The following is a 14,997-nucleotide window of genomic DNA, read 5'->3' on the forward strand; positions in this document are numbered from 1 at the left end:
AAAAAAAAAAAAAAAATTATATGTACATGATTTAAATATATAAATATATATTTATGTCGTGGCATATTTGACTTCACAAATGGATTTTCAAAGGCCAAAGCACTTATTCCCACCCAAGTAACAGTGAAATTACAATTCGTACCCATTAACTTTTAAAAATTCAAACACTCACCTACAATCAAATTTCCGTTAAAAATTTCAATTAGCGTTAGAGGTAAAATTATTATTTAACAAAAAATTAAAATTTCATCACAATTTTCTCTCTTATATTTAAAAACTTACATTTTACCTCTAACCCAAGGTTTGACAAGTGACAAAACCCTCCTAGGGTTTGTTTCTCTTCTTTCGGTGCTGATTTCTCTTTCCCCAACCTTTGGTCGTTCTCCCTTCTCCTTTCTCTCTTTATCTCTCCTCCGGTCTCTCTCCCTAGCCTCTCTGACCGTCTTCAGTTAGAGACGACTCAAATGAAGACGAGCAGTCTTTGTTTAAGACAAATCTGACGAAAAAAAAAATTATATGTACATGATTTAAATATATAAATATATATTTATGTCGTGGCATATTTGACTTCACAAATGGATTTTCAAAGGCCAAAGCACTTATTCTCACCCAAGTAACAGTAAAATTACAATTCTTACCCATTAACTTTTAAAAATTCAAACACTCATCTACAATCAAATTTCCGTTAAAAATTTCAATTAACGTTAGAGGTAAAATTATTATTTAATAAAAAATTAAAGTTTCATCACAATTTTCTCTCCTATATTTAAAAACTTACATTTTACCTCCAACCCAAGGTTTGACAAGTGACAAAACCCTCCTAGGGTTTGTTTCTCTTCTTTCGGTGCTGATTTCTCCTTCCCCAACCTTTGGTCATTCTCCCTTCTCCCTTCTCCATTCGCCCTTTATCTCTCCTCCGGTCCCTCTCCCTAGCCTCTCTGACCGTCTTCAGTTGGAGACGACTCAGATGAAGACGAGCAGTCTTCGTTTGAGACAAATCTAACGAAGACCGATTGTCTTTGTCTAAGAGATGAAAACGATGTGTTTTCATTTCAGACAAAGACCGCTCATCTTCGTCTCTAGCCGAAGACAGTTGGAGAGGCTAGGGAGAGAGACTAAAGAAGAGATAAGGGGGGGAAGGGAGGATAGTCGACGGCCAAGGAAGGAGAAATCGACACTGGAGGAAGAGAAACAAACCTTAGAGGGGGTTTTTGCCATTTTTTAAACCTTGGGTTAGAGATAAAATGTAAGTTTTTAAATATAAGGAAGGAAATTGTGATGAAACTTTAATTTTTTTGTTAAATGATGATTTTACCCTTAACGTTAATTGAAATTTTTAACAGAAAATTGATTATGGGTGGGTGTTTGGGTTTTTGAAAGTTAGTGGGTGGGAATAATTCTTTTGGCCGATTTTCATATTAGCCGCATTTCCAGGTTCTTCTTTTTGCCTTTCGTTGTGTTTGGACATCGTGTTCACATTTGCCATGCTTTGACTCTGATTGTTCGCACATGTGCGTCACCTCTCACGTATGACGCATCCGTAATTTACAAGGAAACGAGCCAATCCGTAAAAGTCCTTCGCTATAAATAAGGCTGGACGGGTCATTAAATTATTATTATAGTTCATAGTTTCATTATTATTCATTGCAAAATTATCAGAGTAAATGGCGGAAGAAGGACAGGTTATCGGTTGCCACACCGACGAGGCATGGAAGGAGCAGCTTCAGAAGGGACTCGACACCAAGAAATTGGTAATACGATAGTATTCTTGTTAGGTTTAGATTTTAATTTGATTCTTCGAAATAATTTCAGACGTGTTTAGGGTTTGTTAGGTTGCTATTTTCTCATACAATTGTATAATTATTTATTTCAATTTGACAGATTGTGGTGGACTTTATGGCGTCATGGTGTCCGCCGTGTCGGTTTATTGCGCCGATTTTGGCTGATTGGGCAAAGAAGATGCCGAATGTCATCTTCTTGAAGGTTGATGTTGATGAGTTGAAGGTAAACAAATCTAAATCAATTCATTATTATGTATGTTGAGTTATGTGAGCGGAAACTTTCATGAGATTGATGATACTGTTTGTAAAATTGCAGTCTGTTGCTGAAGATTGGGATGTGGAAGCCATGCCAACCTTTGTGTTGATGAAAGAAGGGAAGATTTTGGACAGGATTTTGGGAGCGAAGAAAGATGAATTGCAGCTGGCAATCACAAAGCATGCTACTACTGAAACTGAAGCTGAAGCTGCAACTGTAATTGCCAAAGCTTGATTGACGCAGGATCATGAAGGGCTTGATGAACTTATGTTAGTTTGATTATTAAGTGTCATGTTTTTGTTTGTGGTTAGTTTTGGCTTGCCTTTCATCTTTGTATGATTGAATATGTTGAATGGTCAGCTATGTCTGCTTATAAATTTATGATATTAGCCTATTGTCCTGTTAAGTTAATTTTATTGACATGCTCACAATCAGCAGAAATTTTGAGAACAATCATAACATCAAAACAGGGATGGATGCAAAGTGAGTTGATCCAAAATAAAGGTGGATTACGTTGGGTTAATCCTCGATAAAGTTTTAGCTCAAATTTGATTCGAATCAAGATAAACTAATTATATATTAAGGCTAGGTTATTCAAGTTGGCTATTTAGTGATGTTAAAGGAGAAAAAAAAACCACCTAAAAGACAAGTTACAATGTTACAACGCTGGTAAGACTTAACTCATATATCAAGTTCAAAGCTCGACAGATTAAAACTTATAAATTTGAGTTTGGCTCAATTCGCGCACACCCCAAACAGCCAAAAAGGCTCAACATAAATATGATTGTTCACCTTCATGACTAAGAAAGGGTAAGAAGATGTTTTACTCTTCAAAATATTTCTAATTTAGTAGAACACTTTATTAGCACAAGATCTAACTTAGTGATTTCCTTTAAAAATCACCTAAAAGACAGGTCACAGTGTTACAAGGCCAGTAAGACTTAAATCTTATGTCAAGTTCAATGAACTAAAACTTTAGTACAAGTTAAGCTCAACTTGCACACGCCCCAAATAGCGAAAGAAACTAACATAAATATAGTTGATCGAAAAAGGGCAAGATGTTTTCTTCTAGAAAACACTTATAATTTAGTAGAATACTATTAGCACAAGATTTAATGTTCATGCATTTACATCATAACATCACCATTTAGACAGTACAATTAAATTATATATATATATTTTTTAAATATACAATTAAATATATATCATTATATAATTAAATAATTTTAAATTAAGAATAAAATAACTCTTAATCATATAATAACACATTATCTATACACTAAATTGTGTACTCAAAAAAATGTTTATATAACATCGCTCATAGACCATAATATTGGTGCAACACTACTTGTTTGAACATTATTATTTTCATCACCATTTCCTTTTGGCTATAATACCGATATTTTTATAAATATATAAGCACCTAAACATTATTATTTTCATCATCATTACTTGTTTGAACACTACTTGTTTGACCATTGGCGTACTGCCTTTTCACAAGAGATATCTTTGATGCATCCCCTCCAAGTTCTTCAAAAACTACCAACAAATTTTTTGTTGGCTTCAGAAAGGACCTTGGAACATGATACCTGCAGAATCCAAACTTTAATTGATCTAAAAGTGAAATATATATATATATTGCATAATAGGTGATCAATCTAAAAGATTTCAGTGCATTATTAGTCATTATAGGGAAATACCATCGTTGGGTAGGTCGGCCACATCGACGCAGGCAATTTGTAGGGCGGTATGTCCCAGAATAGCTGCAAGTATTGCAGTCACCCTTTGCATAAGCCATCCAGTATCTTCCTAAACTCTCCCCATTTATCCACACTTGACCCTTTCCCATACTTCTCATGTCCAAAGCCAGTGGCTCATTTCCTGAAGGTGCATCAAAATATGCCTGCGAATTCCAGGCTGACATTTAGCTTCTAAAGATCAAAGCTACTTTTGTTGCCACTGTACCAATAATTTTGAAATCTCCTTTACCTTGTACCATGTCAAAGGTTGCTGGCCTTGAGTAGCTAGTGAAGCTTGAGTCCATTCAAAAGATGAAGCTTCATTTGGTGATACTAGATTCATTGCCTCCCCTTGTAGGCCAACCTGTTTAAGTAAAAATCTGTAAGATAAACTTCTGGCTCTGACAGGGCAGAGCAAGAACATATTGAAACAAATATAAAACTCATATGCACATTTTTTTACCTGGTATGACCATTTCTGCCACGTCAAGTCTCTATTTCCTTGGTCTAGACCCTGCAGCATAACTGGACCAAGGATTCCTGTTTCCCATGTTTCATAATGGAACCCGACATTCTACAATCAATCCACAATAGTAGTCAGCTAGTGAGACAACTTGATAGGCTTATGCCACACTGATGTAAACAATTAATAACTCAGTTCCTGCCCATGCTAATTGACTAAAAGAATAAAAGAATGAGCAAACAAGTTGCTCTTCCAACAATTGGTTTAGCTGTTACACATTCAAATAGATGGCAGAAGCTAACCGGTAATCCTACAGACATGCTGAGGAGTGCAATCTTATTTGTTCCAGCATGAAGGTTAACTGGCCCTGTAAATGTGAACTTTCTACTCTCCCTGCTACCGAAGGCTGAGCCTGTAGTAAAGCAGTATTATTGAATCTTTGAGCTTTTCCACAGCTGATATCAAGATTTAGTAGTTGTCTAGTTGACCAACTAGCACAACATATATGAGCTTTTTAGCTTCAGGAGGAAAGAGTCCAACAACAATACCTGAAAACTGTTCATTAATGAAAACATGAACAGCATGACCAGCTGATTCTATATTAAGAGTGGGCTTGTTTCCTCCTCGCAGAAATGATTCTGATGAACTAATGTCAACACTGGGATAATGCAAAGTAGAAAAGTTAAAATTAATAGCTAGAAACATGCACTAGACATGCTTTTGCATCCAGCAGCTTTTCAGAGTATATTGAGTTTATTTTGTTGGCATCAAGTTGCTTTTGAAAATCAGGAAAGTTGTTCAAAGATATTATATTGCACCAGGCTCACCTCGTCATATACCACAGGTAGTCACTAGTATCTCTAGTGACATTTACCTGCTCCAAGAGTCCAACAGTTGTTATTGTTGATCTTTGACCCAGAGAAGAAACATCTTCATCATAAGTCTCCCATGAAAGCAACTTAGAGTCAGCTGGCAACATTTGCATATGTTCCCTTTGAACTCCAACCTTCACAGCACAAGAAAACCATCTCAATGACTTGATTAGATCTTTTTTTTTTCCTTTTTTTGAAAATAAAAACCTTCAGAAAACATGCTTTTGAACTTGAACTGCAAGTTGGGTGTATTTTTTAAATGATTAGCCAGCAAGAATTTTACTTACTGTTGCAGTGTTAAATATGACATTCTTGCAATCAGGAAGGATGCTTATGGACCAAGGGGGCAAATTATAATGCCTGCCATTAAACATCACCATGGCAGGCGAGCTTGAATGGTAATTTGAGAGAAAAGCTGCACATCTTCCCTGCCCTGGAGAGAATACATGAGCCTGGAAGATGACCATAATTGAATAAGCATTGGCACTTGGAAGAACAGTCTTGTAAGTCCTGACATGACTTCTCTTACTACCAAAAACTAAAATAATTATTCAAACAAGAAAAGGCTGAATGGCTGACCTGGTGATAGGTTCCCAGTGAAGTCACAGTTGGATCTGAAGAAACTAAAGCATGTTCACATAGCTTAATAGCCTTGTGAAGCTCCTTGAGATGGCCATATTTAGGTTGCCTGATCAAACCTGTACATGTGCGGAATAGTGATAAGTTCCATAATCCAGGCTCACAAGCCTAAATTGTGAATTTAATGAAAACATCCTTTATATGAGAAGATGTCAATCACAAAAGAAATGATTTTTGTTTCTCACCATATTCATCAAGTGGAGCATCATAATCATAACTAGTGGTAATGAAAGGGCCTCCAGCAGTGCGCCCAAAGTTAGTTCCTCCATGATACTGTCGTAAGCCATTGCCATACACAATAAAGTAAATTTTAATGCTAACACAAGAGAACCTGTTTTAACAAGTGCTAACGAGGCAAGGTAACCAACCATGTAGTAGTTAATATATGAACCCCCCTTTTGTATAAAACGGGCAACTGCAAATGCCAAATCTTGAACTGGTCGTCGGTGAACAGGACCACCAAACTCTGTAAACCTTTATGATGTAAGAAAAAAGCTAGAAGGGATCAGAACACCGGATTTGAGGTTACCTAGGCAACTTCAAAGGTATGAGATAAGCAAATATTTACCAGCCACTCCAAGCCTCAGTCCACATTGTAGGCTTGTAAGGTTTGTTGGGAGTGAATGAATCGCAGTAAAAACCATTACACGCATTTATCTATTGCCAAGATTTGCAGAGCAAACTCAGAACTCCCATTTAAGAAAAGTTTGAGTGAAAACGTAAATATCAGCCAACTGAGAGAGACACAGCAAAGAAAGCTAACCACTGGATCTGGAGCATCATCTTCCTTGCACATCACCCATGGGACTCCTGTGTTCAATCCAACAGCCATCTTTGCAGCCCAATTTATGTATGCACGACCAGCAGTTCCAAGGGCCTTACTCTCTGGTCCATACTCATTCTCAATCTACATAAACGAAATTAAAACAACAAATTATGTATATTGTAAGTTACTTTAATAGTTCATAGTCCATACTGGCATCAAGCGCATAATCCTTGCTCTTTATCTTCACTTTCTTAAGAAACAAAAACAATAGCTAACCAATGCTAAAGTATACCATAAAGAAAAATAAGAACATCATTTTTCAGACATAAATTTCATAAGTGCATAAAATCAAGAATCCATACCTGCGAGAGGATAATGGGACCTCCCTGTGATGCAAATAAATTCTCATTTTTCATCATCTGTACAATTTTCTGGGTAAACCCTTGCATTGCCATCTTAAAACAAGAAAATGAATACATAGTCAAACTATAATCCAAACATCTTTACAACTTCCTCTGATTTTTACAATGTTAATTATTTCACAGAGGAAATGAAAGAGAAAAAAAATTAACCTTGAAAGGCCCATTATCAGTTCTAAAGCTGATACCAGGAACATACTTCAACCAAACAGGAAATCCTCTGTGCCAAACAGAGAGTGAATCAGTCAAACAGAACACTCAGACTAACAAAATACCAAAAGAAACAAAGATATACTACTCAGTAAAAAATATAGCAACAAAACTACCATACTATACACAGATCCAGGCAATAATATACATAAAAAATGTATTTGAAGAGTAGGTACCCGAAATTCCACTCAGCGCAAACATAAGGTCCAATTCGAAGATGAGCATATAGCCCTGCTTTCTGAATAGTCTTAATGAACCGTACCAGGTCGTTTCTTCCTTCGAAATTATACTGAGAATATCCAGAAAAGTGGAAAAAAAAAAATACATATATTTTTATAGTGTAAAAATGAGAAACATAGGAAAGTAAGGATCCAGATTATTACATTGCCCGGAGAAGGCTCGTGCACATTCCAGAAAACATACGTGTCAATAACATCTAACCCTCCATCTTTAGCCTTCTGTATAAGATCTTCCCACATCTACACCCAAACACATCATAAAGAAACATTCAAAACAAAAAACAAAAAGGAAAAAAGAAAAGGACAATGGAAAATATGAAGTACTTCAGGTGTGCTTCTCGGATAGTGAATAGAACCGGAGATGAGGATCCTCCTCTGGCCATTGATGATAATGGCCTTCTTATCATAGGTCACGCTGCACTGTATCACTTCACTACCTATTACCAACAAAAACCAGATCAATAATAGCTTGGAAACTGAGCTAGTTTCCATGTCGCTCTTTCTCCTGCGACAATTTTGAGGGAGATTTTAAATAGTTATTGAAATGCAGTTGATCTGCCGCTGCTACTCTGCAACAAGCATTGATTTAATATTTTGCTGCTGCTACAGCTGCGAGTGACAGATACTCTCAAAAGCTTTCTATTTATATGGTGGACTGGTGAAGATGAAGCTTTAACCTCATATCCTTCTTCAATTATTAAAGTGTTTTCATTTTACCATTCTGAAATTTGAATTTGAAAACTCTGGTTTTAACGTTCTCACCATGGATATTACCATTTAGTCTTCCTGATTCGGTACAAAGCCAGGTAAAAATCGCGGAGTAAATCGTAATTTGACATTTATTTTACCCGGGCTAGCTCTTGATTGTTTTTTGAATTTTCTGAAGCTCAACACGGGCAAGAGGCGGGCAGTCGGGGCCAGCTGTAAAACTGAAATAGTAAAATTTAGTACGTGTATTAAATTAAAGACCCGTCCTGAACCTGATTTCTTCAACTTGAATTTATGTTGTTGGGTGGCAAAAAAGTAGTGGTTATCATTTGTTAAAAACAATTATTGTTTGTTTATTTTCCCTGCAATAGAAGCCAATTGAAGTGGGTCAAAACTGAAAGTATTAGACATAAAAAGCCCCCGTCAAATGTAATGTTTCATGCTTTTCACGATTTAGTACGGATGCCTCATGGTCCGCACAATTTCGACCCCAATGGGTTAAAACTTTGCCTTGTTCACATGTCACATGTACAAGTCCTTGCCCTTGGATTTACGATTCCAGTTCATGATGAGATGACAGACAAAATGTTGTCATCTTTCATGTCTCCATGTGTCTTTTCCGCTATTTTTTTTCTCATGCTGATGTCTCTGTTACATTATAAATCTTTATTTCCCTCAAACTCTGGCTTAATATCCAGTAACATTTGATGCGATTTGGAGTAGGGATGAAAATTTTGTCACCTTTCTTATAATAATGGGAGATTTTCTCAATAAAAATAAAATTAGAGTTACATATAGATGATTAAAATTTTTACAATCAGATTATCCCATCTTTTGCATATCATTTAAATTCTTAAAAATTAAATTATCTTTGTACATATATTTAGATATTTAATAAATATTTCATTAATTTTTTAGTAGGATAAAAAGGAAAGATAAGAGAAATTTTCTTCGTAATGGACAAAGAGAAAAATTATTCTTGCGAAGATAGAAAGAAGGGAAGAAAAAAATTTTTCGAAGGAAGAGCATAAAAATTCTTCGTTATCCTTATATTTGAGACAAGACGATGATAGAAAAAATTTTTTGTATGAGTATAAAAAGAAAATTAGGGTATTCATCTATTTTCCGCTTTGTTGGCATCTCTAAATTGGAACACAATATCAAGTTTTTCCTCATTGATTAAAAGAAGTATTAGATGTTTATATAAGCGTAAGAAAGAAAAATCTATTTTATATTTCTTCTAGGTTGGTTGGAGTTCCATCTATTTGATTTGGCCTCAAATTTAAACCCAATCATTTGTATTGAAATAACCTCATTTTTCTTCTATCGATAAAAGATGACAGGGCAGGCACCAAACCTTGTAACTCACGTGAAGTGTCGCTTGTGGAGATACAATAATTGAGCCAGAGTGAGTGTAAATATTCCCCTGTCCTGCCTTAAATAATGTTTTCATGAAGCAAAGGAAAAAAAAAAGGGGTTGACAGAAGACCAGCCAGAACCCTGAAACAGCGGGTCCTCGCATAAGTTAACTTGAATTTAGTGACCTCTTCGACAGAAGTCCACTACTCGTAGAGCAAGCTTCGAATCCATTGTTCTAACGGTAAATTATGTATAGAGAGATAAATTTAGTGTCCCTATAACTTTAAAAATTGTTCTGTGCGTGCAAGTTTTAAAATTTTTAATTTGCCATGTAATAGAATTATACTTTCTATGGGTGTTCTATTTAAACTTTAATTCAAGAGGGACATAGATAATGTAGTTGGTAACTAATCATGTAGCTTGTTGTTTATTTAGTATTGTTTTCATGAAATCCATAATCATTCAACATTAGATTTGTTAGCACATAATTAGCTCTCTCACGGTCGATTATTATATAATTGACACCAAACCCATTTGTAAAAGCTTATACCTAATACAAATTAAGGCCTGGGTGGCTGGCTAAGTACTAAGCAAGCATAATGGAAAAGTAACGCAGAGTTACTATTGTTGCTGGCACTGTTAAACCTAATTTTGTACTCGCATGAATGGACTGTACTGTATTGTTTATAATCCACTTGAATAAACTTTGAAAGAGACTGGCGAAAGATGAACAGATCCAGCTGGGTTTCACTGGACTCCTGGCATATAAAATTGACTCGATGTGAAAAAGTAAACATCATTTCGAAATCAATTGAGTTGAGACGTGAACCAACTTTTGCAACATTAATGAAGACTGAGTTGGATTGAAAGTGACGAAAAGTGTGCAGTGAGCAGTAAGCAGGGGGACACCGTTCTTACGCCGTTTGTTTCTCTATACTAAGAAACAGCTGGAATGCCGTGACGCTAGATCTCCGTTCCGTTTACGTCGGTGAACCGGTTCAGCTGATCTAGATGTAATTGTCGTAACGCGTGATTAACAATTACCAAGATTGCTTATAGTGAAGTGGACGCGCCCTATGGATCACGTGGACTAGTTAAAGGGCCTTCTTTGAACTTGGATTTTTCAAGGATTGTAATGATTATTAAATAGAATTTGGTTGGCTGAGTCATGAATTATTTTGTTGTCTTTTTCTTCACTTTTACTCTTGCATCATTCGCATATACAAAGCGATTATAATATTGCCTGGGTGGGGACTTGCGAGGTTATGAATGCAATGAATGGAGGTGGCCAAGTACAGGACAACAGAGCAAGCAGGAACAAGAGGGAGCTCAAACTGTACCAGTGGATAAATATTTAATCACTTGACTACAAATTATGTCAAAGGCTGGTGCCGTCTGCCCGGTCGCTTGATCTTAGCACGGGCAAGGTTCACGTGCTGATCTGATGTGTATGCACAGCATGACCCGATGTAACGTGAATCACTATCGAGTCTTGTGATAGATGAGACTGTGAGGTTAGAAATTTAACAATTTGTTTGGATACCAATGATATGAATATTGAGCATTTGTGAAGTTTCTACCAGTGAAGGAATCATTTATTAATAATAAGAAGGGAAAAACTTCCAAATTTTTTATTAAAATTTGGTAGTAATAATTATTTGTTTTTTTAAAGTCCAGCCCTGTCTGATGATTTTTTTTAATTTTTATAAAGGGTTTGTTGTTCTTCTTTGAATCTGAATTCAAACTAACTTTAAATTATTCACACTGGACTCGCGGATTCACTCCTAATCACAAGTGATCCACAATCTCCTCCGTCCATCACCTTTGAAGCTACATAAGGGCCTCCCAGAGAGACCCATGGGCCTACTTGGTCGACCCATTAACTCATTGACCTGTCCTCCCCATCTTTGTCCATTTGGTAAATAATGGACAGTGTCCGGTACTTGTACAGTCACCGGCAACACAAGGTGGGTTTACAGTTTTCACGGTAGTCTCGCACTTTGGCTTCACTCAGTCAATTTCTTCTTCTGCAATCTCCAGAATATTGAAAATTGCTAACAAAAACGTGATGATGCCTTGCATTTCTGTAACAAAACCCCTGGTAGTTATTCCCAAAAACAAGACATTTTATATAAATTCTCAACAAAATCCATCAGGTCCTCACTTCCTTTTACCAAAAGGGGTGGGGGGGGGGGGGGGGGGGGGGGGGGGGGGGGGGGGGTGTGGGGGGTGGTGTGGGGGGTGGTGTTGGGGTGTGTGGTTGGGCTAGTATCCGCAAACACTCATTTAAACTACGTTTGTAGAAATGGACGTCTTTCTGAAGCCATAACAGTTCTGGACTCCATTGCCAAACAAGGCTCCAAGGTAAGAAGGAATACCTCTATTAACTTACCCCAACCATGCATTGATTTAAATGACGTTAAACTTGGCTGAAGTGTCCATTTAGTGTCAGAAATGGACGTGTTTGTTGAAACCAAGCTAGTCACTAGTCAGCATATATGCGAAATGCGGATGTTTTAATGATGCTTTTGAGGTTTTTCATGGAATGCATGAGAGGAATCTGTACACCTGGTCGGCGGTGATCGGGGCATGTTCGCTGGAGCAGAGATGGCGGGAAGTTGTCGAGCTTTTCTTTTTGATGATAATCGATGGTGTGTTTCCTGATGATTTTTTGTATCCAACAATATGCAAGCTTGTGGAAATGTGGGGACTTTGAAATGAGAAATTGATACATTGTTTAGTAACTAAATTTGGTATGACCTCTATTACGTGTGTTAGAAGTTCAATGTTGGTTGTGTATGTAAAATGTGGGAAAATGCGTTGGGTTGGGCGAGAAGGTTTTTAAAAGCATGGATGAGAGGAATAGTGTGGCTCGGAATTCTATGATATCAGGTCATTGCCAAATGGGTGAGAATGAAGAGGCTCGTATGTTATTTGATGAGATGTGTGAAGAGGGGATTGAACCAGGTCTTTTGACATGGAACATTTTGAATCGTATCTATAACCAATCAGGGCAATGTGATGCTGCAATGGAATTGATGAAGAAGATGGAGAGTTTGGGGATTAGTCCTGATGATTTTTATTGGACTTGTATGATTTCAGGGTTTCCTCAAAATGGAAGGACAAGCGAGGCTTGGATTTGTTTAACAGCTTAAGGAGATGTTTTTTGTTGGGGTTAACCCGAGTGAGGTTACCATTACAAGTGCAATTTCTGCCTGTACAGATTCAAAATTATTAGAAATTGGGTTGCAAATACATTCTGTTGCAGTTAGGATGGGCTTACTTGATGATGTGCTGGTTAGGAATTCACTCATTGCCATGTTATTCCAAGTGTGGGGTGTTAGAAGATGTTGAGCGCGTTTGACATGATCAAAGGGAAGATAATTACTCATTGAACTCAATGATTGGAGGATATTGCAAGCTGGCTACTGCAGCAAGGCCTAAAAACTCTTCATGAAAATGCAAGGATGGGTGTGTGACATATATTTGAGTGACTCAAAGTTATTGCACCATGTTAAAAATGGGCATTGTTCTTATGGCAATTTGTTAGAACTCATATTTACATTTCCTGCAAGAAGAGGAATCGAAGGGAGAAGAGTGGCTCAAAGGGTAGAAAGATGGCGCTTTCACAGGGACCAGGAACACAAAGATGAGAGTGAATGTGTCATGCATACAGAAGAATTGATGGCTATGTTATAGAGCATAAAAAGTAGAAGAAAAGTGGGAGACAAGGCACCTGAGAATTGACAGAAAATTTGAGAGGGATTGAAGGAGAGTGCTGGCCCCTCAAATGCCAAGCAACCATAGAATCTGATGTGAGAACTGTTTTATAGAATCCTATAATCGCTGGAATCTTAATGAGCTTTGATTATTTGTAATCTGATTTCAGTGTATTGAGACTGTTTCATTCACATATAATACATAGAGTATCCTTCCAAAAAAATTCTTGTGTTTGCTGTGTGATTGTGTTGGGTTGAGAATTATATTGTGAGCGGGGAAATTATTGTGGAAGTGTGGTGAAATTGAGGTAGCGCAGAAACAGGGAAACTGTGAGGTGGAAGAAGTGTGCTCGGGGCCAACTCAATATCCAGGTACCTATCACAATTATTGGTAGAGTAGAACATATGAAATTGGCCGTAGTTCAGTTTCATTGATGAGTGGTTTATCCAGACATCAAATACCACCCAAGCTACCATCAATTTGGCGTCCTACTATAGTGAGCAGGCAAATTCCCTTGTAAGATTATTTTCTATGTTTTTTTTTTAACTGCATTGAATGGCTTTATTTAAGAGATTGTATTTTCTGCAGTTCAGGAAATGAGTGGGTATGCCAACTATGGTGGCGATGGGTTTGTCTATGGACTTGGAAATTACTGATAGCGAGATATCTTGAATAAAAGCCAAGGTTAAATTTAGTGGCAGGTATACCATTTTGTGGATTATTTATACCTGTTAAACCTTTTTGTTAATTATAAGACATAAAAAACAGATTTACAAGAAGAAGAAAAAGTTTTCCTTTAGCAAAACAGAAAAAAGGGATACCAACAGTAAACATCAAGAGAGGACTTCCTGTATAAAAGTAGGACATTCCAAAAATAAGAAAGCCAAAAACAATGGCTTCCCAATTTTATACAAGGTAAAGTTATAATTTTCCTTTAACTGTTTATACTATTTTGGCCTACAATTGAGTTGGTTCACTGGTTAGACTAGCATTAATGTGATATTTTCTCAGCTAGTTACAGTATTTTGCAGGTGAGAATAGACTTCATGGTCCGGGCCCAAAAATTATAAGGCAAATCGTAGTTCTCTGTTGAACTGGCTATTGTGGAGTGATAAAATTCAGGTCTCTTGCCATAAAATTCATTAGTGAATTTGGATGTTAACAAAGGCTAGGACGGTAGCCAAAGCAGCAGACTGAATGGAGACTACTTGTGGTGGCATATTGCTTCAGAGTGAATTTTAAAGTTTCATACCGCATGAATTTTTAGTAGTTTTGTGTATTGCTTTATCAGGACCACTACTGTGGTGGCATGAATTTTTTTTTTTAAAAATATATGTAAGTGACTCTTTCTGTCATTATGCAGTCAATTTGGAAAAATGATTGCTTATAGTGTCCAAATTGACTACCAGAGTGATTTGGGGCAAAACATTGTTCAAATTCAAATATTTATCTTGCTTCACTTGGTAGCTAGGAAGTTTAGTGGGGTATATTTGGTGACAAATGGCTGTTTCTTCTGTATCCTGATAAGCTTGGAGCAATGGAATTTCAAGTGGGAAGTGGCTGCCAGCTATTTTCTTCTTCTGTAGCCAAGGAAGATGCTTTGTGAAGGTCCATATTAGCTGGCAGCCGCAAACGATGCCTGTAAGTTGTACCGTATCATTAGAAAATTCACAAGAAGTCGTAGCATGAAGTATAGTGCAGAAAAAGTATAGCTTTTTATTCCATAGTAAGAGCCTTGTCAACTTGAAATATCTACTTCAGAAAAGTTCAGAGACGACATAAATACAGTCTTGATTTAGGCTCGTACAAAAGGAAAGTGATGTATT

The 14,997-nt window shown here is 36.8% G+C and overlaps 2 protein-coding genes and 2 long non-coding RNA genes across 4 annotated transcripts; 3 read left to right on the top strand and 1 right to left on the bottom strand.

Annotated features, from left to right (window-relative positions):
• The first annotated feature begins 1,452 nt into the window (after nucleotides 1-1,452).
• On the top strand, nucleotides 1,453-2,431 carry LOC123228896 (thioredoxin H-type-like). Its single transcript, XM_044654391.1, has 3 exons — nucleotides 1,453-1,751; nucleotides 1,882-2,004; nucleotides 2,098-2,431. Exons 1-3 carry the CDS (start codon nucleotides 1,665-1,667, stop codon nucleotides 2,269-2,271), a joined length of 384 nt encoding a protein of 127 aa, XP_044510326.1. The 5' UTR covers nucleotides 1,453-1,664; the 3' UTR covers nucleotides 2,272-2,431.
• Nucleotides 2,432-3,326: 895 nt separating this feature from the next.
• LOC123228885 (beta-galactosidase 5-like) lies at nucleotides 3,327-8,047 on the bottom strand. The gene is made up of 18 exons (XM_044654377.1): nucleotides 7,709-8,047; nucleotides 7,529-7,624; nucleotides 7,322-7,434; nucleotides 7,089-7,155; nucleotides 6,879-6,971; nucleotides 6,514-6,657; nucleotides 6,319-6,407; nucleotides 6,119-6,224; nucleotides 5,936-6,023; nucleotides 5,691-5,809; nucleotides 5,399-5,563; nucleotides 5,067-5,245; nucleotides 4,788-4,897; nucleotides 4,542-4,651; nucleotides 4,240-4,350; nucleotides 4,027-4,140; nucleotides 3,738-3,940; nucleotides 3,327-3,626 (listed from the first exon to the last, which is right to left on the bottom strand). The coding sequence occupies exons 1-18, from the start codon at nucleotides 7,874-7,876 to the stop codon at nucleotides 3,461-3,463; spliced, it is 2,241 nt and encodes a 746-aa protein (XP_044510312.1). The 5' UTR covers nucleotides 7,877-8,047; the 3' UTR covers nucleotides 3,327-3,460.
• A 5,025-nt stretch (nucleotides 8,048-13,072) lies between these two features.
• Nucleotides 13,073-14,051, top strand: LOC123228897. The gene is made up of 3 exons (XR_006504760.1): nucleotides 13,073-13,687; nucleotides 13,760-13,872; nucleotides 13,940-14,051. It is a non-coding gene; the product is annotated as an uncharacterized LOC123228897 (long non-coding RNA).
• A 3-nt stretch (nucleotides 14,052-14,054) lies between these two features.
• On the top strand, nucleotides 14,055-14,630 carry LOC123228898. Its single transcript, XR_006504761.1, has 2 exons — nucleotides 14,055-14,086; nucleotides 14,203-14,630. It is a non-coding gene; the product is annotated as an uncharacterized LOC123228898 (long non-coding RNA).
• The last annotated feature ends 367 nt before the right edge of the window (nucleotides 14,631-14,997 follow it).

This window comes from Mangifera indica, chromosome 11 (genome assembly GCF_011075055.1).
Source record: "Mangifera indica cultivar Alphonso chromosome 11, CATAS_Mindica_2.1, whole genome shotgun sequence".
In the NCBI taxonomy this organism is placed as follows: Eukaryota; Viridiplantae; Streptophyta; class Magnoliopsida; order Sapindales; family Anacardiaceae; genus Mangifera; species Mangifera indica.

Excerpts from the sequence above, each read along its gene's own strand:
- LOC123228885 (XM_044654377.1), bottom strand. The coding sequence starts at position 7,876 with ATGGAAACTAGCTCAGTTTCCAAGCTATTATTGATCTGGTTTTTGTTG. Across the intron at positions 7,625-7,708 it reads ATCCGAGAAGCACACCTGAA|ATGTGGGAAGATCTTATACA; the intron begins GTACTTCATATT and ends GTTTGGGTGTAG. Across the intron at positions 6,658-6,878 it reads GTCCCATTATCCTCTCGCAG|ATTGAGAATGAGTATGGACC; the intron begins GTATGGATTCTT and ends TCGTTTATGTAG.
- LOC123228896 (XM_044654391.1), top strand. The coding sequence starts at position 1,665 with ATGGCGGAAGAAGGACAGGTTATCGGTTGCCACACCGACGAGGCATGG. Across the intron at positions 1,752-1,881 it reads GACTCGACACCAAGAAATTG|ATTGTGGTGGACTTTATGGC; the intron begins GTAATACGATAG and ends TCAATTTGACAG. Across the intron at positions 2,005-2,097 it reads TTGATGTTGATGAGTTGAAG|TCTGTTGCTGAAGATTGGGA; the intron begins GTAAACAAATCT and ends GTAAAATTGCAG.